The sequence below is a fragment of the Euprymna scolopes genome, chromosome 17 (assembly GCF_053919585.1).
Source record: "Euprymna scolopes isolate OS-2025 chromosome 17, ASM5391958v1, whole genome shotgun sequence".
Taxonomy (NCBI): Eukaryota; Metazoa; Mollusca; class Cephalopoda; order Sepiida; family Sepiolidae; genus Euprymna; species Euprymna scolopes.
In genome coordinates this window covers 108,625,373-108,651,900 of record NC_136498.1, presented here as the reverse complement: position 1 = coordinate 108,651,900, position 26,528 = coordinate 108,625,373, and the positions used below count along the sequence as shown (strand labels likewise).

General features: G+C 33.6%; 1 protein-coding gene across 1 annotated transcript in view; it reads left to right on the top strand.

Annotated features, from left to right (window-relative positions):
- LOC145296868 (serine palmitoyltransferase 1-like) overlaps positions 1 to 26,528 on the top strand; it is a 70,001-nt gene that overhangs the window by 21,921 nt on the left and 21,552 nt on the right. Inside the window, exons 4-10 of the mRNA XM_080143002.1 lie at positions 996 to 1,089; positions 8,830 to 8,902; positions 10,351 to 10,483; positions 12,763 to 12,892; positions 15,977 to 16,174; positions 19,730 to 19,825; positions 23,149 to 23,245. Coding sequence (XP_079999128.1) covers positions 996 to 1,089; positions 8,830 to 8,902; positions 10,351 to 10,483; positions 12,763 to 12,892; positions 15,977 to 16,174; positions 19,730 to 19,825; positions 23,149 to 23,245 — 821 coding nt within the window. The remainder of the gene's footprint in view (positions 1 to 995; positions 1,090 to 8,829; positions 8,903 to 10,350; positions 10,484 to 12,762; positions 12,893 to 15,976; positions 16,175 to 19,729; positions 19,826 to 23,148; positions 23,246 to 26,528) is intronic.

The following is a 26,528-nucleotide window of genomic DNA, read 5'->3' as shown; positions in this document are numbered from 1 at the left end:
GTTTTCCTCCTACCTATAGCCTTGTTTTCTTTTTTTCACGTCTAAGGTTAATACGCATCTCCTGTCTTTGCGATAAGCATTCATTCTTGTTGGGTCCTTACATCAAGTGGCTTCACATCTTGTCTGGAGCTATTTACATGAAAAATTCATAATGAAATCAGTTGATGTGGCTCCCAAGCGACTTGAGAAGCTAGTGGTAAATGCTGGTGCTCATTCTAAATGAAATCTCGTCTTTATTCGTAAAAATAATTTTTTTTACAAAGGAGTCACCACTTATCAAGGCCCAGAGGCAACTCAAGGATAAGGGTTAATGAGTGTACAATGGTCAAGGGGATTGTAGTCATCGTTAGTAGTGGAAATTTGGTAAATTGGATTACTTAAGGGATGGCTCATCATGAATTTGTTTACGTTGGACTTGAAGACAACCATACTGTAGTCAGTTGGAAAGCAGGAGTACGGAACAGTTCCACAGGCACGCAGTTCTAAGAAAGGAGTTTAGGTTTAGGCACAGATAAAGACTGGAGGAAATTATTGATAATGGTTTCACATCTTTGTATTATTTTGTAAGGTGACAACACATGAAAATGAACTTTTTTTGAACACACACATTCAATCTAATGTTTTGTTGATGATAAAGTTATTCAAACCTTCCGCTTGCCTGTTTCCCACCCAACTACAACTTTGACGTTTTCAAGTCCAACATAAACAAACTCCTGACAAATCGCCCTCTTAAGTAAGATACTCTAACTAAACACCCAATACTAATGATTACTACAATACTATCTCATTGATTACTGTACACGCAATAACCCTTATCCCTGAGTGGCCTTTGGGCCTTGATAAGTGGTGAACCCTATGTAAAAAAAAAATTTTTTTTTTAAATGCTCATAGTTTGTCTTGTGTTAAACGGAGTTTCTATTTCATGCTTTTATGTTGTAATACACAAACAAGCTATAAATTCTAGATAACCTTAACTCTAATCTTTTGTCTTTCAGAAAAGCCGGCAAATATATTGATGTTAATGGCAAAGTCTGTCTCAACATGGCAACTTTCAACTTCCTGGGAATGTTGGGAGAAGAGAGTATTGAGGTGAGAATTTAAAGTTAATTCATGTCTGGCGTCCCTCTTTTTGAAATTTTTCAGAAATGCCAGGAATTGTTTTGTGCAATTAAAATGATGAAAACTTTTGTGTATAGCTGCAACATCGATTTTTTTGCAAATAATAGTTGTGCGCATGAATTCATTTTGGTTTCTTATATTTTTAACTAGCCTGGGTGCCTGGCGTTGCCCGGGTGTTTGGTGGTGTGTGTTGAGCAATAAGAAAAAAAAGAAAAGTGGTAGCAGGCAGGCAGGCAGGCTCAAACCCGTTCCACGAAGGAAGAAAAGAACATGCAAAAAAACGTGACGTCTTTGCTGTTGCATCCATCACCAAACCGGAAGTGGCGAAGGTTTAAATTAAGGCTAGTAAATCGAAAAGAGAGGATGACTTTTGAAAATATTGGCAAAAAAAAGTGACGCCTCCTTGTAAAAAAGTGCCCAGTTGAGGGTGAAGGAATTAATGTTTTTTGTCAATTTTTCGATATTTGTTATCCGAAGAGTCAAGCTTCAAAACCATACCGATCTCGTGACAATCCGTCGCCTCTGTCGAAAGTTTTAGGCAGACATACATACATATATACATTTAAACAGACAGGTGAGATTTATATATTACTAGCTGGGTACCTGGTGTTGCCCGGGTGTTTGGAGGTGTGTATGTGGGGGAGGAGGCTGTTTTAATATTATTAAAAAAAACACAATGTTAAAAAAAATTGGAAAAACCAAAGCAAAACCACAAACAAACGAAAAAAAAAAAGGTGTAAAAGAGGAAAAAAAGTTTAGGTAAAAAGACAGGCTCGAACCCGAAGCATCGAGGCTAAGGCAGAAAAAAAAAATGCCTGACACGTTATCTCTACGCCAAAGAGACACACAATTGAGAACGGATAAAATTAACCCTTTAAAAATACTTGCAGATGGTTTAAACTAATGTCAACGTTTTCTAGGTCAAGCATGACGTCATTGTCATAGTAACAGGAGGAGAGAAAATGAAGGAATGATTTTTTTTGGCACCCCTCCGATCCAGTTTAGGGTGAAGGAATTAATGTTTTCGGCCAATTTTTTTATATTTGTCGGGCAAAGGTTTGAGCTTTAAAATGATACCTATGCGGCTAAAATCCGTAGCCAATTTGAATCGATCGATTTATTGAATCGTGAATGTTTTTTTTGTTTTTTTCTTGTTTTCCTTTTGCTTCAATCGCTTAAGTTATCTTGTTGGATTTTCAAAGTTTGATGTATCTATATTTGATTCTTACTAGTCTATTTTTTGCTTTCCACTATACTATTGGTGCAAAATATACTTGATTTGATTTCAGTTTTTGTTTTGAAAATATTTATTCCGGCTAAGAAAAATGTTAGAATAGAGGCATTTTTCCTTACCAAAACAGATTAAAAGGCAGTTATACTGAGTTTTCTCCCTTGAATGGTTAAAAAAGTATATTAAATTATGCAACTTTAAGCATATCTGTATTAGTCATGAGACAATTCCAATATTTTTCTTGATTCTGATACAATTACCGATTCCAATTCTTTATAAATCTCTAAATATTTAACTATAAAGTTATTTTTCTCGATTACTGTAAAAACACATGTATTTTCTCAAATGTAAAAACACACTTGTGAGCTTGTCAAAAATGCCTGGGCAGTGCCGTAGAATATGATCCGTATATTCATATTAATATAATCTAGGATTTTTTAACTGTCACCCCCCCTCAATTTCATAAGCAGAAAGGTCAGAGTTACTTCCCCTTAATAGACAAAAGGTTGTGATGATATCCAAACTAGGGATGGGATGATTCTGATACAGATATGTAAAAATACACCTTGTTTAGTTTAATCAAGACATTAAAAAATCAAAATATTAAAAAAAAGTTATATTGTACGTACTCATTATGGAATGAAGTTTTTATTAGTGTTGGGACGATTCCTAATTTTTATACGATTCCGATTCCAGGAAAATATTGATTAACGATTCCGATACCAAGTCCGATTCCGATTCCTAGGGAATTATTGTTTTGAAATATACCAGGTAGTTTTATACTTATGGTCGGTAGTTCCCAAATATGTTCCCTAACTTTGGAAGAGATATTTTATGTCTACACCGTCGTGTTTTGGTTTAAATAAAATTATTATATAGTAAACTAAACGGAAAAATTAGCAAAATTTATTTTAGAGAAAATTTATTTTACTTAATTGGAATACAGAAAAAAAAACAAAGAAAATAGAATTTATCCTTCAGAGCAAAAACAAATAAAATAGAATTTATATAACAACAAAAACAAGGAAATTAGAGAATAAATACACACGATTCATTATTTTGGTCCTCATAATTTACAGATTTAATGAATTAAATAAAAAAAATATAGCGGAAGAGAAAGAAAATATATACTAATTAAATATAAAAAAAGATAAATATTTAATTTAATAATTTATAAATGAACGTGCGTAATGAAAAAAACAATATACCACGTGACATGGCGCCGTAGATACAAAATAACCTTTCCAAAGTTAACGACCATATTTGAGAAATACCATTAATCGAAAGTTTTTGTGTTTTATACCAAAAGGTAGGTATAGTGAAAAGTTACAATTAAAGGAATTTCAAAAACGATTTTTTGTTTGGCTATTGATAGTTGTATTTGTGACGGCAGTTCTTCAGACCTCCATAATTCACAAAGAGTAGTTAACACCTATTGTTTTTTCTTACTTTTTCATTACTTTTACACATTGTTTCTAACGTGAAGAATAAGTTTAGCCAAACTAATTTTGAAATAGGGTATATCAAAGGAACACATATAAAAATGATACCACTATAAAAAACAAATGAAATACTAGATAAAATTGAGCAAAAATAGTTACCAAAATTACAGAAAAAGATAAAACAAAACAAAAAATGGTGAAGTTTGTTGAGTGAAATGAATTATTGAAAGAAAATTAATTGAACTAATAGAAATGTTAAATAAAAAAAATGTCACATTTCAATATTTTTTTAATAATTAAATTCTCATGGTTGTCGAAATTAAAAATTAAGTGATTTTTTTTAATTAGACTTATTTCGAAGCTTGTTACCTTGAAAAATACATTTTAAACCCTGTTTTTTTTTTTATAAATAAATTGAAAAAAAAAACGCAATTAAAAAAATTTAATTGATAATTGAAACTTTAAAAACATTAAACATTGAAAAATTACTTATCTCACAAATTAACGTCCAATAAAGTAGATCCAGTCTTCATACAGGAATTCGGTTATAATAAATATATCTTTCCCAAACTTAAAAATTAAATCTTTTTTTTTTTTTGGAGAGAGAGTGCTTTAAAATCGCCGGGGAATGCCGCCTAAAATTTTAAAGAAGTAAATTTTAGGAGTTTAGTGCCTTTCAAAAACGGTTATCATAATTTATTATCATCCTTTAATTTCCTTTTTTCCTCCCCCACACCTTTCCATGTGGTTCAGTAGTTAACCAGTGCTCCTGTTGCTGTCAGTCAGCTATCTTTACCTAAGTTTTAATTTCTAGTTAAAAGAATTTTTCATGAATAGAATCAGCATTTTTAAAAATTATTTTTTTAGTTGTATATATTGTATTTACTCTTTGAAGTTAAGGAAGGTTAAAAAAATTGGTGACTTAGGAAAAAAAAAAAGACACTCACTATTAAAACTGCTCTGAGTGACTAGTTGGTAATTTTTTGTTCCTTTTCTTTTTTATTTTGCTCCTCCAATTCATTTGGATGCTTCATAGTTAAATGTTTTAACATGTTGGTTGTGGTCATGTTAGATGGTTTTGTTCCTCGCGATATTTTAATTTGACAGACTTTGCAAATGGCTTTCAACTCATGATCTTCATCAACTTCAAAAAGTTTCCATGCAAGACTTTTTTTGGACTTTGAGGCCATATTAGAAAATTCAGTTTATCTGTAAACAAATAAATTACCATTAAATTTTGTTTTAAAGCTAGTCACTTATTTGGATAATTAATTGAAAATAATCCGCTAAAAAAGACAAAAAGAAAAAAATATAAAGGGATGGAGCGGTAAATTGTACCAACCAGTAGTTAACAAAAAAAACAAACTTATAGAATTTAATTTTTGAAACCAATGTTTACATAATGAAATGCAAATATGCATTTTTTTTGAATTTTTTTTTTTTTGGTTGACTGTGTTCAATTCACACATGGTTGATGCGGTTCAATATTGCTAAACTATAAGTCTTAAGTAAAACTCTATTTATAAATACTTTTTAAAATGAAATTATTTAATTAATCGTAAATATTATTTAGACATAAAAATTAATTGATTACAACACCTTCTAAAAAATATATATTAATTTCTTTTTCGTTCGGCAAAAAACTGCGTCAAACACTTTTTTTAAATTTTCAATTTAAAATTCTAGAAAAAAGATATTATTCTGCTTTTAATATAATCAAATTCAGGGTTTTATCTTTTTGGAGAAAAAAATTTAAAAAATGGATTTTATTTCAATGAAATTTAAAAAAAAAACAACTTGACTGAATTGAATTAATTACCCTTAAATTAACGAAGGGGTTATTTAATAACTTTAGGTTTGGAAGAGATAGGTATAGGGTCGGTTTTTTTGAAACTTCAAAAGAAGCCGACTACTGTCCAAATTTTGCGAAATAATACGTGATCAATTTCATTTTAGAGATATTTCTTTCAAAAGCCTTCTTTTAAAAAAAGAAAAAAAAGTATATTGTTCTATTAAACCTTTTACTGTTTAAATAATTTGACTTTGCTCGTTTTAAGAAAATATAAGTTGAAAAAGCATTTTCATTCACTATTAGAAGATTTGTCAGTAAAAAAAAGTCGCCAAAAAGATAAGCGTTTTTTTTTTAATTTTTACTCGCAATGTAGAGCCCTGCATACTTCTTTTCAAGTTAACTCTTTTGTAGTTTTGATTACAATAGATCTGAATGAATGAACCTTGTAAGGGAGGGGGCACTAAGCATTGCCCTGTTAATAATGAATTTCTTTGGTTTCTTTTTATAACATGCTACATTTCTCTCTTGCAGTTAGAAATATCAGGAATTTTTTTATTTTTTTCAACATCAGACTAAAAGAATCGTAATGAAGGAATCGGAAAATTAAGGTATTTTTTAACGATGCGATTCCGATTCCTCCCAAAATACACGATTCTTACGATTAACGATTCCGATTAATCGTCCCACCACTTGTTTTTATACAAAAAAAATAATCACTTAATTTGATCAAGCGTTTTTTTTTTTTTTTTTTTTTTTTTACAGAGGAAAATCAAATGTGATTTATCTTGTCACGTTCATCTTGTGTATTTCGCAAATGAGTAGGGACGCGCCAGAGGAGATAACTCCAATCACCGCTTAAAGTTTGTCAAAATTTGGCGAGATTATTTTTGAAACATGGGCAGAAAAAATACCTAGATAAATATTTTAGTTTTTTTTTTTGTTTTTTTTCACGTATTTTACAGAGTTTCTCTGCCCTTTTTTAATCCCTTTTTCATTTTTTCCTTTGTTAATCATTTTTTTTTTGTTTAAAGGCACCCCCTTCCTCATCTGCAAACTATGCAAGATGGATGCGACACGATCGATCTCATGAAAATTTGATTTTCCTCTGTGATAAAAAGAAAACTTGATCAAATTGATTTTTTTTTGTTTTGTATGAATTGATTTTTTTTTTGTTTTGTATCATAACGAGTATGTACAATATAATTTTTTTTCAATATTTTCATTTTTTTAATGTCTTGATTAAACTAAATATGCACCCAATTTGGTTCAGTTAATTATTTAATGCCTAAATGACACTGTAATAATTAAATTTAATTGTTAAAATCCTATTAAAAAAAATACTGAAATAATTAAAAAAAAAAAAAATCAAAAGTATTTACGGATTTTCAAAATGTTTAGTCAGTTTTATTGTGAAACTATTCTTCATTGAATTATCTTTTGAAATGTGCAAAAATATTACATTTCTGAATTTTTGGGATGAGGACTTGTGGCGCAGTGGTTAGAGTACTTGGAAAAATCAATTGTAAAAAGTGATATTCTCCTGAAGTATGAAAAATACAATTGCGAATTACTTAGCCTTTTGGTCAAGATCAAAGTGTAGTATCTGTTCCTCAGATGCGGCACTTCCATTTCTTGTTCTCTTTCAGTGGAGGAGAAATCCTTCACGGCTGAGACAATTTTTATTTTGTACCTTTTCTCCACGTTAAAAAACGACCCTGGTGTCTAACTCTGTCCCGTGGGGAGGCATAGTAAATAGGTACTCTCTATCCACTCATGGTTGACGGAACAAAGTTCTCTCTGATTCTCTCTTCTCTGATCTTGAGCGTACGGTACAGTGGGGGAAGAGGTGGCTGGTTACTTTTAATGCATCTAAAACCAAGCTCCTATCTTTACATCATCAACGCTCTGATCCCCATCTGGCATCAATTGAAATGGATGGCTCTCGTCTAGGGGAAGCTCCATGTTTTGATAAGCTTCTGGGCTTGTCCTTTACTCCTGACCTGAAATGGAACACGTACATCAAGTCAGTTGCCAAGGTCGCTGGTAAAATGGTAGGCTCCTTCTACCCCTCCAGAAGATATCTCACTGCTGATGCAATTCTCTATTTATATAAAAGCCTAGTACGTCCAAGGATGGAGTACTGCTGCCACATCTGGGCAGGAGCTGCTAAAAACAGCCTATCCTGCCTTGATAGAGTACAAAAGAGGCTTCGTGGGGGATGCCCTTTTCTCTTTCCTGCAGCCTCTCTCCCACAGAAGAGACATTGCGAGCCTGTCTTTGTTTTATTGTTATTTCCATGGCAAGTGCTCGCCAATCTTTCACGATAAATACCCGTCTAGCTGAAACCACTGTCAAAAATTTTCTCCATTCTTTATCTGTGTCAAAACCAAAACGTAGATTCCATGAACAAAGTTTCTTTCTTAGAAGTGCACGCCTGTAGAACTCTCTTCCGTTTGCCTGTTTCCCACCTGACTACAACTTGGATGTCTTCAAGTTCAACATAAACAAATTCCTGATGAACCGCCCCCTTTAGTAAGACACTTTATCAAATCTCCAATACTAACGATTACTATGATACTATCCCATTGATTACTGTACACGCAATAACCCTTATCCTCGAGTGGCTTCCGGCCCTTGATAAGTGATGACTACTGCGTAAAAAAAAAAAAAAAACTTTTCTAGCCTTCACAAAATTCAAAATTGACATTAAAATCTAGTGAGATGGATGATCTATCTCTTTTCTACAGCTCCTTTTCTATTAGAAGAAACATTACTAGTCTTTTTCTACTCAATTGTTATTTCCATGAAAAGTGCTCCACTGTGTTTCATTCTCTATTTTTTTTTTCTTGCAAAACATTCGCAGTGAGAACATGCCCTTATACGACCACCATCACCACTCCAAAGAACTTTTCTTTATTCCTCCGTGTGACTAACATTAACGTAAATTTCTAAGAGCTTTCCATCTGTAGAACACATTGCCACATGATTACATCCTCGAGGGCTACAACATGGTCATCTTCAAACCTATTGTCAATAAACACTTGTTATACAGCATCCTACTAAGACAAAAAATATTATTCATTTTCTATCTTCTCATAATATTCTTCATCATTCAACTGTCATTAATAATCTGATTAGCCTTTATTTTGGAGTGAATAAATTGTGATTCATTAACAAGTAATAAAAAAACTTATTGTAAATTTTTTAAAGTGTTGAAAAAATAATTTTTTTTCTCATATTTGCAGGTGGAAGCCAAGAAAACTCTAAGGCATTATGGTGTTGGTTCATGTGGACCACGTGCGTTTTATGGAACTATGGGTAAGTGAAATACCTTTGCTTTGCACATGTTTGTTCCTTTCCTCTTTCCCCTGGCGGAGTTGAAATGTTCAAATATGTATGCTGGAAAAATGGTGGGATCCTTCTATCGATCCAGTAGATATCTCACTGCTGTTGCAATTCTCTATCTATATAAAAGCCAGGTATCTCCAACGATAGATTTTTTAAAACATCTTTCAGAATAGAAAATCTTTAAAATTTAATAAGGAACATATTTCACATAGGTTTCATTAACAAATATTCAGTACATAACGAGAAAAATAGAGATGAAAATTTCAAAAGGACTGTATAACTGGTTACGGTCAATAGTAGTCCTCGCCAGTGAAAGTCTTTGTTATTGTTATTCTATTATTATTATTATTTAAAACATTTTGTGTCATGCTCTTTTGCGCGAGGACTAATATATCTTTTAGTTTGTCTGTCCATTTCACTTTTTTTGCGGAAACTACCTGGCTGATCTAACTGAAATTTTGTACGGGCCTTTGTTATGATAAGGTACAGCAAACTAAGTATTATGGTATCCGTTACATGCACAGTTAAGGAGTAATAAGAATTAGTATTTCAATTCTACTTTTTTTTTTTCAGAAACTGCTGAGCCGATCTGGCTGAAATTTTATATGAACCTTTATAAGGTGCAGCAAACTAAGTATTATGGTATCTGTTCAATGCACAGAGATTTATAAGAATTAATATCTAATGCAGAAATGAACACAAATTTAACCATATTCAGTCATTAATTTGGCATAAAGCATTCATACTAAGTCAATTTTTAATGGGCCATTTTTAATGGGCTAAAAATTCTTGTTAGTAAATATAAATTAAAAAAATAACACTTGATCAATTAATATCGTTAAGCAACATATGACACAAGTCTATGAATAAGTATTTCAATCAATCAATCAACAAGGGTTTTATCAATGAGGAACCCCTCCCTGGACTTTAGCCATCTAACTCTGTCCTGAGCTATTCGTTGTCATGTGGGACCCATGTGTTTTATCAGGTCGTCCCTCCATCTCGTTCTTGGTTTTCCCTTTGGCCTCTTATGTTCACGAGGTGTCGATTCCGTTGTCCTGATGGACCATCTGTTGGCATGTTGTCTGGCTACTTGCCCTGCCCATCTGTGTTTGGATGTTTTGATGGCAGTATTGATGTCAATAATCTTGTTTGTTGGCAGATCCAGATGTTTGTCTTTCTATCTAGTAGAACGATGCCTAACATTATCCTCTCCATCTTCCTTTGTGCTACTGCCAAGATTTTACTTCAGCGAGTTGTCAGGGCCCATGTTTCACTACCGTTAATCATCTACGGGTTAAGTATTTAGCGCTCGTAAAATATCCCATCATATTACATCTAATCTGGTTTTAATTTGTAATTTTACGATAAAAGTATTCATTTTAATATTTGTTCTTTTGAAAAATTTGTATCTTCAGATCTTCATCTTTACATGGAAGAAAAATTGCAGAAATTCATGGAAGTGGAATCGGCTATTCTTTATTGCTACGGCTTTGCTACAATAGCCAGTGCCATTCCTGCCTATGCAAAACGTGGCGATGTCATATTTTGGTGAGTACGTGGATCTATGATCAAACATGGTCATGATAAGTAAGAAAGAAAACATAAAATACACATAATCTTCTATTACATAGAGAGCAGTTGTCTATGTGCTTGTATGTCCAGCTAAAGCTTAAAAATACATAACAAAACCCTACAAAGTTGATATGCTCTCTCTCTCTACCGTGCTAGAAAGTTACTTACGTCTGAGAGTATCCTGCACCTCTACAAGGCCACCATTCACCCATGTATGGAATATCGTTGTCACATTTGGGCTGGTGCATCGGCTACTAGTCTTTCACTCTTAGACAGGAATTTAAAAGAGTTACCAACCTAATAGGTCCCGCACTGTTAGCTAGGCTTCAACCTCTGTCCCATCGACGAAATGTTGCATCCCTCTGTCTGTTTTACAAGTATTTTATTGGTAGCTGCTCCAACGAACTACAAGCCCTTGTACCCCTCGCCATAAATACCCTCGATAAACTTGACAGGCAGCAAAATCCCACCCCTACACAGAGATCCTCAGATGGCAGAAATACTTCTACTCTAATAGCTTCTTGCCTCGGACTACTACACTTTGACATTCTCTTCCGGGTCCCTGCTTCCCTGACTGTACTGACACGCAGAAGTGTAATTTGGATAGACATCCTGCTGCTCAACTCCCTGCATAGTATTCCTGCAAATTTTGTCCCAGATAGTAACCCTCTACATCAAAGTGGCACTGTGCCTTGCTTGAAGTGAAAATGTAATATAAAAAAAAAAAAAAAATCAGCTTAGCTCCAGAGCACTAATATCTAAAATTTAGTTGTTGTTTTATGACATTCACCCTGGCCGAGTTGAACTGGCTCCCTCCAAAGTAGGAAGTTTCAAGGGAATATTAAATTCACAGGTAGTCATCGGTCGCCTATAATGTTTGATGCATTTGTGGTCAATAAGCCAGTATCTTCACATGGCCTGATCTGGTAACACCTTATGTCCTAATAGGCATTACCACTCTGAGCCAAAGTGAACCTGGGAGCAATCATAATTAAAGGGCAACTCAACATTCTCCACAACCACAAAATGGGCCCTTATCATTGGATGCCTTTTACTCAGAACCCTCTAAAATTTAGGGGAGGAGGGGGAGCATTTTTTGGTGAGAGTCAAAATAGCTATTTGTATTATTTAAAGTTATCAAAAATTAAACATGATTTTTAATGTTATCAGGCCCAGGAAATGAATGTTTTTTTTGTTTTCAAATTGAAAGACATTAACTCCAGATTTAATTTATAATATCTTAACTATTGTCATTTCTCTACAAAGAAGAGTGGGAGCAAACTTAGTTTTAGTAGCGCTCTGGAGGCTTTCTAAGTTTTTCTTTTTTTTTACTCGTCACCTAAAAAGGAAAGAAATTTCTCTTTTATGCAGTGGTTAAATAATTCACATCTATTTATTTTTTTTAACCCTAGGCAACGCCAGATTGCCTTGCTAATCTATTATATAAAGCTCGTATATGCTCATGCATGTCTCAAACATGTCTCAAATCCTCCATGTCTCGAACACCACTCCTTTTTATCTCTGCTGTTATGTTGCATCGCACAGCCGGCTTGGTCATTTGCATATGACTGCTGCTGCTGCTGCTTTACCCAACATCAACGGCTCTTACACCACAAGAGCATTCTTGGGTACTTGTACAGTTTAATGAAGACATTAAAAAATGAAAATATCGAAAACAGTTTATATTGTACGTATCCGTTATGGAATGAAGTTCTCCAAAAAAAAAAAATTTTACTTAATTTCATCAAGTAGTTTTCTTTTTTTTTTACAGCGAAAAAAACAATTTGTGATACCGAGCAAAAGGTTCGATTTTTAGGAAGAAAAGCTAGTATTAAAAATAGGGGCGGAGTGTCGGCGTTTAAACTAAGTTATCTCCCCATGACGTGTTCTGAAAATCCAAACAAAAATTTAAAAAGTTCAAAGATGTCTACCTTCAACGCGCTCTCATAAAAACATGTTTTTCCACTGTAAAGAAACAAAACAAAAAAAAAACTACTCGATCAAATTAAGTGAAATTTTTTTCCGGAGATCTTCAGTTCAAAATGGATGTGTACAATATAACCTTTTTTCGATATTTTCATTTTTTAATGTCTTCATTAAACAATACCAAATCTTGCATCTTTATTAAGGCAATGACTTCCAAAGGAAACTGACCAGAGATAAGTGGGACACTCTTATAGGCATGCTTAGATGCATTTAAAAAACTACTTGTTTAAAAAAAATTTTTGTTTTTCTTCCCCTTTTCTCCTCTTTAGCGATGACGGGGCCTCCTTCTCCATCCAGAAGGGCTTGCTAGCCTCTCGTAGCGAAATCCGTTATTTCCGACACAACGACGTGGATCATCTTGAGGAACTGCTTATCCAGCAACAAAAGGAAGAACAAAAGGTAATGTAGTACGGGTAGGCAATGATAATGACACGGTGCTTATGGAGTTTGAAACGCTTATGTAAGGGAGATAACAAGCATCGACTAAGCAAAAAAAATTTTATTTGCAAGAGATAATTTGAGATGTTAAAATATTTGATTGAACAATGAAATCAATCAATTTTAATGCAGATAAACTGACATGCTTCTTTTTTTCTTTTTTTTTTTGCTAAAGATCTTTGTAAAAAGTGAGCAGTTTTTTTTTTGTTTTTTCAAACTGACAGGCTGACCTTTGGGGTAATTAAATAATTTGTTAGTATATTTATTTTTTATTGTCATTTTTCTTTTTTTGATAAATATTAACAAACTGTTTTTCTATTCAAGAGAATTTTTTATGTTTTACTCATATTTTAAAAAAAAAATATTTCTTCTAAGTTTTCGTCTAAAAAAAACTTATTACAAAGATTTTTATTGAAAAAAAACCCCCAAAACAAATTAAGGTATCTGTCATGCCTTAATTTTTTGTGCTTAAATATCACAAGTAGAGAATCAACAGGAGCAGTTGTCCATACATTTGTCATACCTTAATTTGTCATACATAATTAATAAAACCGAGACCAGATTAATTACTGAATCAAATTGAATTTAAAAAGAGTGATTCACCTGTAATTAAAAACCTTGGAAAAGTGAGATTTTCAGTCTTCCTCAACTGTTCTTGACAGTTAGTCCAGTTGTGAGAGATCTGGCTTCTAACTAAATGGATAGGTTTTCAATTTTTTACAACCCATGAAAAAAGATTAACCCCCCTCTCCTCGTAGTATTTAGAGTTCAGAGTTAGCTCCCTTGGACCCCATAAATAGAATGGTCAAAATTACTTCTCCTTGCAAGGGGGTGGGGGTGGGTAGTTAACAAGAGACAAACAGCCATAATATCTATATGTATAAAAGCGAAAATGTATGTTCGCTTTTTGTGTATGTGCAAGAAAGGCTTTTTTTTGGAGAAGCTGTCGGTCGCCTAACAACTTTTTAAAACTTTTTATATCACATGTAAAGCGTAATGTCTCAGATTTAACAATGGAGCTCGCCTGTCTATTTAATTTGCTCGACTTCGGGAAGATAAATATTCGTCGTTCGCCGCATGTGGGTTAGTCTTTTTCCTATAACATCTTGGGAAAATAAAAATAAAAAAAAGCGTTCCCGCACTAAATGAAATACTATCCCGCAATCAAACTTGACCTCATTAAGTCATTAAAACGTGCACCTGCCAAATCCAAGTAATTAAATAAATTCAAATGTGTTTCCGTTAGCATCTTGTGGTGGCCCAATGGTTAAAACCGTCGCACTCTTTTTTTTTTTCACGCTTTAATTTACAACTTTGCCTCAACGGTTCGGGTTCGATCCTCATACTTACCTACCAAAACATTTTTTTTATTATTATTTTAACCCCAACCCAGAGTTGTGATTTACCCAAAACCACACACACCTCCAAACACCCGGGCAATGCCGGGTACCCCTCGCTAGTTTAAGATAAAGACAAAACTGTTGATGAAACCGAAAGTGCTCCACTCCCTCCATAGTATTGAATGGTGATAACACAAAGACTGTTGAAGATTCATAGCTGATACATGGTGGGCAAGTCAGGCAGAGACTGAAATTTATTTGTTTGAGATGAGGATTGATAATTCGTATTATTTGGATTATTCAAACTACCGTTTTCATCTGGATTTTCATATTTCAGTTGATATAACATCTGACGTTATTTAGGTGTATCTTGTCAAACTCTGAAATCAACACAGAATGTGGAATGAAACTCTTCATTTAATCTACAGGGTTGCTTTTTTTCTTCCTTTTTTATGTAGACGGTTTATGGCAAAGATTTGTTAGCATTACATTGAATTTTTGAAATATTTCATAATTTTCAGGGATGCAATTCTGCAGTCGTATGTTCTATGGACGGAAAGTTCTTAGAAAGAAACTATGTTCATGGCAATTCTATTTGATGTTAGACATAAAAAAAATGAAAAGTTCTTTGCAGTGGTGGCAATAAGATGAGTTCTAGCTGTAAATGTCTTAGAGGAACTGGAAATCGAATGTAGTCAAGCACCTTTCTTGGAAATTTTTTTTTTTTTTTTAAGGAGTCACCACTAATCAAGGCCCAGAGGCCACTCGAGGATAAAGGGTTACTGAGTGGCTGGGACAGCATTGTAGTAATTGTTAGTAGTGGAAATTTAGTAAATTGTATTATTAAGAGGATGGCTCATCAAGAATTTGTTTACATTAAACTTGAAGATGGCCAAGTTGTAGCCATCTGGAAAGCAGGCTAACAGAAGAGAATTCCACAGGCATGCAGTTTTAAGAAAGAAACTTTGTTCATGGAATCTATGTTTAGGTTTAGGCACAGATAAAGAGTGGGGGAAATTATCGATAGTGGTTTCAGCTAGATGAGTGTTTTTCATGAAAGTTTGGCAAGGAGAGACCATAGATTGGAGATCAGACAAGCACTTGCCATGAATATAATGATAGAGCAGAGACAGGCTCGCAGCGTTTCTTCTAGGCTACAAAGTCTATTTTGAACGAAATGAGGATTGGGGGTGGTGAATTTATCAAAAATTTTGTTTGTGAGATTTTTTTGGAGGGGGGTCACTCTGTACGTAACAATGGCAATTTGTATTTGATTAATTGTCTTTTTGCATTAAATAATCTCCAAAATTGTTGATATGAGGCTGATGATGTTCGTCCATTGCTTGCAAAGATGACCATGATCATGCAATTGTTCTGTGTGTTCAGAGATGACTTGTGAGACCGATTTGAGCTTGAAAGTATCTCCCGCATGTTGGACACCTGTGGGATAATTCTGTAGCAGAGATGCTGACTGCTTAGTCTTTTCTAATGTCCTGTTTTCTCTTGCATTCTTCATTGTGTGCAAATTCAACAATTGTGACCTCATTGTGAGTTGTTTATAATAATTGTTTCAGCATTAATTAAACCAAAAAGTAATGATATGCTGTTAAACAGAATAATCACATCCAATCATTTTTGTGTTTTTCCAAGAATATAATTTTTAAATCCAAAACATTGTTCATGAATTTTTTTGTTTTATTTTCAGAATCCTAAAAAGGCAAAAATCACCCGTAAATTCATTGCAGTTGAAGGAGTTTATCTAAATTATGGAGACATTTGTCCGCTGCCAAAAATTATTGAATTGAAAAATAAGTACAAAGTGCGTCTCTTTTTGGAAGAAAGCTTTAGCTTTGGTGTGCTAGGAAAGACCGGTCGTGGACTCACAGAACATTTTGGAGTTCCGGTAAGGAATCGCTTTCATTTTGATTTAAATAAATAAATTTTTGCGTTTAGTTTTCCATGCGGGGGAAGCGAGGTTATGGTTCAAGCAGTATTTTTTTAAACAGTTCATTTTTAAAATGTTTAAAATAGTTCCTTTCCTTAAAAACGTTTTTAGGTGTCTTTTTTAACCAGATTATACACAAAAAAGACATTTTTAACAGTTCCTTTAAAAAATCTTTTTTAACCAGATTATACACAAAAAAGACATTTTTAACAGTTCCTTAAAAAAAATCTTTTTTAACCAGATTATACACAAAAAAGACATTTTTAACAGTTCCTCTATTGAAAACACTTAAAAAAATCTTTTAAACACTTTGCTTTTTCTTTTTTTAACTTAAAATAGTTATTAAAAAAAGTTTTTGAAATATTTCTTTTTTAAAAGCAATTTTTTAAAATTTTGTTTTACTTTCATTTTGATTTGAAAAAATAAATTTGTAAGTTTAGTTTTTCTTACTAGGGAGTGGGGTTATAGTTAAAGCAGTATTTTTTTAAATACAGTTTGTTTTTAAAATGTTTAAAACAGTTCCTTTTCTTAAAAATGTTCTTAAATGTCTTTTTTTTAAACAGATTATGCAAAAAAAACAGCACTTTTTTAACTGTTATTTTATTTAAAACACTTAAAAATATCTTTTAAACACCGTTTTGTTTTCAAATCTTAAAATGGTTATTTAAAAAAAAAAACTTTTGAAACATTTCCTTTTTAAAAGCAATTTTTTTTAAACAGTTTCCTTTTTTAAATAATCTCTTTTATTAAATAGTTAATAGGAAAAATGCAAAATAGAATAATTTTAATTTTATCAATTTTTTCTCTTAAGATTTTAGTAAAATTTGACTTACAGAGCATTGCTAAAACTTTGCAATTTTAAGATTCAATTCTTGTCTCTGAACAGTTTTTATCTCTATTATATAAAAGAAACTTTGTGTGTGTGAGTTCGTTTCCTATGGACTCTGAAACGACTAGGCCAGTTATTATGAAACTTTACACAAATGTACTTTATGTATCTGGCAGTGTTCTTAGATAGGCTTTGTAGCGGAACATCTTCGATAAGTATTAGTAATAGAAAAGATCTCTTGAAAGAAGGAACAGGCGATTTTGACCACTGTGCCTAAACCTAAACGTAGATTCCATGAACAAAGCTTCTTTCTTAGAACTGCACGCCTGTGGAATTGTCTTCTGTTTTCCTGCTTTCCAGCTGACTACAATATGGTTGTCTTCAAGTCTAACGTAAACAAGTTCTTGATGAGCCGTTCCACATGAGTTATCAAATTTACCAAATTTTCATTACTAATGATTACTATATTTTCCAATTTCTACTGTACACTCTTTAACCCTTATCCTTGAGTGGCCTCTTGGCCTTGATAATGTGGTGATGCCTGTGTAAAAAAAACAAAAAACAAAAAAAAACATCCCAAGTACATTTGAGAAGTTTTATTAATACACAAGTAGGAAGGCCCAGCATATAAAATCAACAGTAGGTTCTTTGATATGGCAGAAGTGTGTTTGAAATAAATGTTTCTGTTTAGAACACAACCATGATACTTGATTTTTGTATTTAAAATTTTAATTCAAGGCGTTATATATAAAAATAATTTTATAAAATTAACTACAGCTTCTCTACAATGCAATGTAGACTACAATATATTGTGGACTAAGTCAATGCATGTGAAGCTTCCTCCTACTTCACGGTGATGGGTACCCAACTAGTGCAGGCAATCAATCAATTTGATTGAAAAATGGGCAATTTCTTCAATTTCGATGACTATAAAAATATGGGAGTATTAAACATTCGTTGATCATCATTCAATTCTGTCTGGGTAATGTTGAGTTTTCCTACTAGTGTGGTCATAAAATTACATTCTCTCTGATAAAACCTCATTGATTTTTAATGAAATATAAAACCATTTTATACTTAAAAACCATTAGTTATTTGCATCTCTATTGAGTTATAAAGAATTAAGAGATCGTGTCTATCTCTATTTAATATTCTGACATTAATCTTTCTAAATAAAAATCCAATTTTACATAATCTAATAAAATAAAAAAAAACACTTAGCGATTGCATTTCAAAGTTTCAAAATGAGCTATTTAATGCTGGAGCACAATATCTATTATAAACAGAGTAGAAAGTTAAGCTTAGATTTATTTTCGACAGCTTCATAACTCTCGCTTCGTTTGTCATTAACTCCTCACATTTCACATTTAATAAGCGATGTTTCTGACAAAAGGGAAAGACTTGCTGTTTTCTGAGTTAGCATCTATACACACATTTATATATTTTAGATATAACTTGATTAACACTATCAATAATTTTCTCCACTCTTTATCTGTGACTAAAACTAAATGTAGATTCCAGGAACAAAGTTTCTTTCTTAGAACTGCACGCTTGTGGACTGTCTTCCGTTTGCCTGCTTTCCAGCTGACTACAATATGATTGTCTTCAAGTCCAACGTAAACAAGTTCTTGATGAGCCGTTCCACTTAAGTTAACAAATTTATTGAATTTCCCATTTCCCTTACTAATGTTTACTTTATTATCCAATTGACTACTGTACACTCTTTAACCCTTATCCTGGAGTGGCCTCTGGGCCTTGATAAGTGGTGATGCTTATGTAAAAAAAAAAACCCAAAAAAAACATTTCTATGAAAATAGTGTCCAGCGCATTTTAAATATAGAACTGAGCCAAATGAGATGCATTAATAAGTACTTTAAAAAATGTTTTTCTTTTACTCTTAATCACCCCCAAACAAGGCTCGTTTACATAGGCATCACCACTTATCAAGGCCCAGAGGCCATTCGAGGATAAGGGTTACTATTTAAAGCTATGCCTAAATGAGCACTACTTAGAAAATTGAGCAGCAAAATATCTGTTCGCATAACATTTAAATTTCTACGCATTAATACAGTCAAGGAAGCAGGAAAGAGAGATGGAATTTGAAGGAAGAAACTATTCAAGTAGAACGCTTTCCCCACATCTAGTGGTTGAGAAGATTTACAATTCTTAAAGGAAAGCTTAGTTTTAGTAGCATTAAAGATTCTTTTTCAGAATTCCTGTATATATTAAAAAACAAAATAAAGAAAACTCTATAATGTATATACACCAGATGAGAAGAGATTATCCTATTCCAAAAATCACGTAAAATGATCAAGCAGTTTTAATTAATAATTTTTAAGTGATTCATAGGAATTTGTAGGTATTATGACATAAATCTTGCAAGTTTGAATTATTATTGAGTTACCTCCCTTTATTTCATGAGATTGTTTTTAGAATGGTGAGGAAGACAGTCGCTCCTCAGTTACTCATAAAATTTGATTTTTTTTATTTAAAAATAAAACTACTTGATCAATTTATATGATTTTTGGAATATGATACTTTTGTATTGTCCAGGGGTGCATACATCGTACAGATTTTTCTTAATTTTTGTTTTTTAATATAGATGGAACTCTGGACAAGAACCACATTTAATGTTATCATTTTTATGCTAAACCCAATTTCTTATCTATTTTGTTTGATTTTAGATCGAAGAGATCGACTTTTTAGCTGCTTCTTTGGAAAATGCTTATGCCAGCACTGGCGGCATATGTGTCGGACCAAAATATATTATTGATCATCAGGTAAGAACCATCATAAAATGTTCACTTTCATTGCTTTTCTTTCTTTTTTTTTATACTTGAGTCATCCATCCATTAATAATGAAGCAGACTAACTTCATTATCTATATATAAAAGCGAAAATGTATGTATGTATGTTCGCTTTTTGTGTATGTCCAAGAAAGGCTTTTTCTGAAAAGCGGTCGATCGGCTCACAACTTCTTAAAACTTTTTATATCACATATAAATCATAATATCTACGAGTGTCTATTTAATTTGCTCAACTTTGAAAAGATAAATATTCAATATTTTTCGCTCGCTGTATGTGGATTAGGCTTTTTCGTATAATAAAAGCGACACTAATTCTGGCGGTAAATTTCCAGTCGCAATCGCCGGAAATGTCCGAAAGCAATCAGATTTGATAATGTGGAAATTTTCCTTATATCAGACAATTGCTATTCAATTTGGACAATCCCCTTTTTATGGGGAGCTGGTCCCCCCCCCCTCAGCATCTTGGGAAAATAAAAATAAAACAAGCGTTCCTTCAGTAAATAAAATACTACCCTGCAGTCAAAGTTGACCTCATTAAGTCATTAAAACGTGCACCTGCCAATTCTAAATAAATAAATTCAAACGTGTTTCCGCTAGTATTCCGTGGTGGCCCAGTGGTTAATGTCGCACAGTTTTTTTTCACACTTTAATTCTCAACTTTGCCTCAAGGGTTCGGGTTCGGGTTCGATCCTCATACTTACCTACCAAAACTTTTTTTTTTTATTTTACACAAACACCCGGGTGACCACACACACCTCCAAACACCCGGGCAACGCCGGGTACCCCCCCCCCCACCGCTAGTTATCTTATAGTTCTCGTTGTCTGTCTGTCCGTTCCGCTTTGTCTCCGAATCTGCTGGGCCGATCTGGCTGAAATTTTGTATGCACTTTTGCTATGATAAGGTGCAACATACTATGGTATCCGTTTGATGCAGATTTCGGGATCAAAAGAGATTAATAGTGATTACTCACCACAATACCACATTTATTCTAGAAGTTTTAAAATCGTTAACAATAGACAGAGGCTACTAAGCTAATTAGGGAATGCATAAAACCTTAGGAACATCACAATAGTTAGCCAATACAGAACTTTGAAAATGTTACACAGAACTTTGAAAATGTTACAGTCATACATGTTCATTTACACAACTTTGAGGCAGCACGTTCAGGACTGCAGAACACAGTGTGAAAAGAGATTGCCAGTACATCTCTGAGCAAACACCATTGTGATTATGCAGAAAGTCTAATGTGAAGAGTAGGGATTAGTCACCAGAGTATCACATTTGCTTTGGAAGTTTTCTCAGAAACTACTGAGCTGATCTGGTTGAAACTTTGCATGGACTTTTGCTATAAGGTGCAGCAAGCTAAGTATTATGGTGTCTGTTTGATGTACAGTTTAGGGATTGATAGTGATTTATGTCTAATGCAAAAATGAGCACAAATTTAATCATATTAAACCACCAATTTGGCATAAAGCACTCGTTCTAAATCGAGAAAGACAAGACTGTTCCTGTAATGACTTGGTCCCCCATTGATTGCGGAGTAATGCTGGTTCTGTGCAGTTCTAGGAGGTCCACCCTTCTAGGCTTTGCCTTCTCTTTTTGAGGAAGGGGTAGTTTATTACTAATCGCCTGACAAATGACAACAGGGCTGCCCAGGCACTTTTTTTGCAGATCAGAGTATCTCTCCTTAGAAGCGCTGACTTCTCAATCTCACTTTCTGACCCTGGTGTCACAGCTCTTGCAGTAGGAGAGAACTAAATACTTTGTATTTAATGCAAAAATGAGCTCAAATTTAACCATATTCAACGATCAACTTGGCATAAAGCACTCATTCTGAAGCAACAGGCTATAACTTTTGCTCGTTTTTTAATGAGTAAAAGGTCTACTATTTTATCGAATGCCTGATTGTATATGCGACATACCAAACCTGTACATTTTATTTATTTATTTTTTTTTAAATTTTGTTTACCCTGCAGAAATGTAAGCAGCTACTCTGATAGGGTCCAGATTTATAGAAAGACAGCCTGCATGGGGAGTCAGACAGCAAGATGCTTGTTCTCTTTATGTTCAAATTCCTGCATGTTCTTTGTGTTGAGGGAAATGGGGAACAGGGAGGGAATTCCAAAAGCGAATGGTCCGACAAGAGAAGCTGAGTGGAAAATTTTCCGGCATCATCTAGAGACCTCTACAGCGAAGGGGTGGGATTTTGCTGCTACGTTGGGTGTAGTTCCATGAAGTGGGTACGAGTGCAGTAAATTCTATTGGAGCATATTCCGTGAAAGTGCTTCTAAAACCAAACAAAGGGATGCAACGGTGCAGTAATTGGACAGAGGATGGAGCTTGGCAGACAGCGTGGGATTTATCAGGTTGGAAACTTTTGTGTGTGCTGTCTAAGAGGGTGAGGCTAGTGGTTGGTGCATCAGCCCCGATGTGATAGTAGCACTTCATATGTGGATGAATGGTGGCCTATAGCAATATGATACTCGCAGTTGTAAGAAGTTTTCTAATGCGGTAGAATAAAGCCCACTTTTTTTTTTCAGCAAACTTGGCAGTATCTTCTGTGTACTTGTTCCAATTCATGTTATCTAAGCGTATTAAGCCGAGGAGTTTGAACGTAGGATTCTTGGGATGTGTGTTCTCCGCCATGGCAATCAATGGTTTAAAAAATTTCTAGATGCTTGTTAAGACAGTCGACAGATCGATTTTTTAAATATCTCCTTTTAAGCTAAAGCAATATTGCATACTTAATTGTCATGTCGAAAATAGTAATATATCCAAAAATTATGAAAATTCAAGATAAGAACAGTAGTCTGAATATGCCAAATAATATGAAGGGAAAATATTTTGAGCAGTATATATGGCTTTGGTATCTAAAAAAAAAAAATGTATTGAAAAATTTTCAAAGTATATATGGCTTTGGTATCTAAAAAAAAAAAAATGTATTGAAAAATTTTCAAAGTATATATGGCTTTGGTATCTAAAAAAAAAAAAATGTATTGAAAAATTTTCAAAGTATATATGGCTTTGGTATCTAAAAAAAAAAATGTATTGAAAAATTTTCAAAGTATATATGGCTTTGGTATCTAAAAAAAAAAATGTATTGAAAAATTTTCAAAGTATATATGGCTTTGGTATCTAAAAAAAAAAAAATGTATTGAAAAATTTTCAAAGTAGCAATATTTTAACAACTCTAATGAAATTATTAATTGAAATTATGTTTTTTGTTATATGACCCATATTGATGTCTGTGTACCTGGTAATCATACTTTTCTTATTGTCGTCATTTTGTTTTCAGAGACTGTCAGGCCTTGGATATTGTTTTTCCGCTTCTCAACCCCCACTCTGTGTTAGGGCTGTCATTGAGGCTTTCCGTATGGTGGAAGAAAATCCAGGTAAGATCTTGGACCCCCCCTCCCACCCCACCGTTAGTTTCCTTTTTTTTTTTTTTTTTTTTTTTTAACCTTATTTAACATTTTGGACAACTGTTTTATGCTTTACTAGCAAAAGTACCCGTCATGACGGGGTTCAAAAACAGCCTACAGAAAATGGACTCTGATTTATGAAAGTATGATAGGTTATGAAAAGGAAGGGTTGTAAAGAGATAGCTTCAAATTTGGGGGTATCAAAACCAAAGCAAAATATAATGAAAGTAAAAATAAAATAGATAAACCCCATAATTTATTATACCATACCTGTTCACACTGAAACACTTCTCACAATATTCTGTGGATCTATATTAAAAAACCTTGTTAAACTTTGTGACATATTTCCATTCTATGGAGGTCAGGCATGAACGAACACCCCATAATTTTATTATACCATATTTCTTCAAACTGAAACATAATTATCAAAGTATACTTGCGCAGATAGATATGAAAAGTCTTTATTAAAGTTTGTGCCTATTTCCATTCTATGGAGGCCAAGTGCGAACGCAGACCCCACAATTTTATTATACCATCCCTATTTAAGTTAAAACATACTTATCAAAGTATTCTTATGTACATCTATATCAAAAACATTTGTAAACGTTTTTTAATTTTTTATTTCCATACTTTGTGGACCAGGCGTGTACGCAGACCCCACAATTTTAATGAACCACCATTCTGCCAGATCAAACATATCCATTCCTGTGTCTCGCTACATCTTCTATCATTATATGTTATCAGTTTTCTATAATAGTCAACCATATAGGAGCCTATTCGTGACCAGACACACACACAGACGTTCAGCTTTATATTATAGATTTGCAGACGATTATCCTCATCTTTATAGTTGTTGTTTCATGACGTTTCGGCCAACTATTCCTCTAGCCTTTGTCAGAGGGTTAACCGCAACAGGATAGAAATGCTGAATCTCTTAACTGCATCCTCAGTAATTACTGCCTTCCATAGTTGTTGTTGTCTCATTATGTTTTGGCCGACTAATCCTCTGACCGGTTTTGGATAGGATTGAAACTGATATCTTCAGACAGTGCTCATCTGGGACTGTAGAAATTCAACGTCTCTATCCACTGTGTCACGGGTCCCGAATGGCGATCAAAGTTGGATTTTTTAGTCTTATAAATCCAAGTTCTTTTTTTTTTTTTTTTTTTTTTTTGTTATCTGATCTTCCATTGTCGTGTCTGTACCGAATGGTAAATATTTTATTTAATTATTGGAATATTTTTGAGATGAGTAATTTGTATATTTTATTTATTTATTTATTTGTGAACTATCGTCTATCAAGTCTGCATATCAAAAATTTGTTGAGTATATAGGTTGAGAAGTGTCCTAACACACACATTCTTACTTTAATAGATATACTGGCAAATGTGCCCGACATGGCCCGGTATTAAATGTAATGTTAAATTTCTTTTAAAAAAATGAAGTAAACAAACAAACAAAAAAACAACAGAAACCGAGACGCGCACGTATTATGTTTTTCCAAACAGTTCACTTCTTGCAAGTGAAAACAATCTGAGACCAAAACCTAAAGACAGTGAGTCAAGTACGATAACCATTACACCAGCTTGACATGACATGTCAGTTTTATAATGCTCCTTCTGATTCTCTATTGTGTGATATTTGTAGAGTAGTACATGTTTCCGCACGTGTTAATTTGTAGACACTTGGGATCCAACAAGTTGTCGACTCAGTCGCAAAAGAGACAAGGAATAGGAAAGCAATTCAAATTGCTATTTCAGGTTTAAACAGCAGACATTTATTTCCGCCTGAAGAGTTGAAATTGATATTTTAAATTGGCGAATACCGTTTTGTGCGCGCACACACACACACACAAATCCATCGTTCTTTTTCTTCCCACTGACGCATACAAAAAATAGTTCCAAGTGAGCAAAGCAATCTTCTCTTCCCTTCTTCGCCTCCTCCTCCTCCTCCTCCTCCTCCTTCTTCTTCTATTTCACAAAATCACAATTATGTTCTGTCGCTCTCTAAAAAAAAAAACCCTGTCCTTATATGCAGACTTTTAATTGCAACAGTACCATAATTTGCATATCTCTCTTTTCTTTGTACTGGACGGGTTCCGGGTTTGAATGACGGTGGTTCTTGTGCACATCCTATTTAGTAGAACCAACGGAGTGTTGTTCAGTTCTGCTACACCACCTCTTTAACATTATCCTCGGTCTACACACACATTTTCATTATATATCTTTTCATTTCCTTCCTCGCCGTCACGTCACTTTGCACATGGCTTGGTCATTTGCATACAGCTGTCCTACGCGTGTCTGTGATCCGTTACATATTTAGGCACGACAGATAGCTCCTTTTTTTACCATGCTGAAAATCTTTGTAAAAAAAAGTTTTGTTTTTGTTTTAAGACTTGGGGGGAATATTTTAATAAAAATTATGTGTCAAACATAAAAAGAAAGAAAATGTTAAGATAAAAGAAGTATAGTCTATAATATAAATCTCTGTTTGAATGTATGTGTGTTTGTATGTCTTGCAAAAAACTTTCTACCGAGGCGACAGATCCTGACAAGATCGGTATCATTTGAAGCTCGAAGTCTCGGACGAAAAATATCGAAAAATTGGCCAAAAATATTAACGCCTTCACCCTAAACTCAGCTGTTTTGTACAAAGAGGGGTCGATTTTTTTTTTTTGCCAACATTTTAGCAAGTCAATGTTGGATTGCCTTTAGTTAATTTCGACGCTTTTGACTTCCGGTTGCATCATGGAGACATCGGCTAAGACGTCAGATTTTCTTTCACTTTCTTTTCTGCCTTCGCGTCATGGGTTCGAGCCTGCCTGCCTACTACCACTTTTTTTTTTTTTTGCTCAATACACACCTCCAAACACTCGGGCAACGCCGGGCACCCAGGCTAATAATATATAAAAGAAAAAAATATTTTACTTTTTTTTTTTTTTTAAATCTCTTTGTCTGTGAGGTTGTTCCCTATGCACGCAAAAATAGCTGGGTCGATTTTTTATGAAATTTCATACAAAGCTATTTTATGTGTTTGGCAGTGTTCTTAGATAGGTTTTGTATCGAAATAATCCAATGAAAGAAAGAACAGGCTATTTTGACCAAAGTCAACACCTTACACAGCCTAACATTGCAAGTGCATTTGAGAAGTTTTATTACCATATAAGCCAAAAGGGTTGACATATAAAATCAACAGTAGGTTCTTTGATATGACAGAGGCGCATTCCAAATGAATGTTAGTATTAAAAGTACAA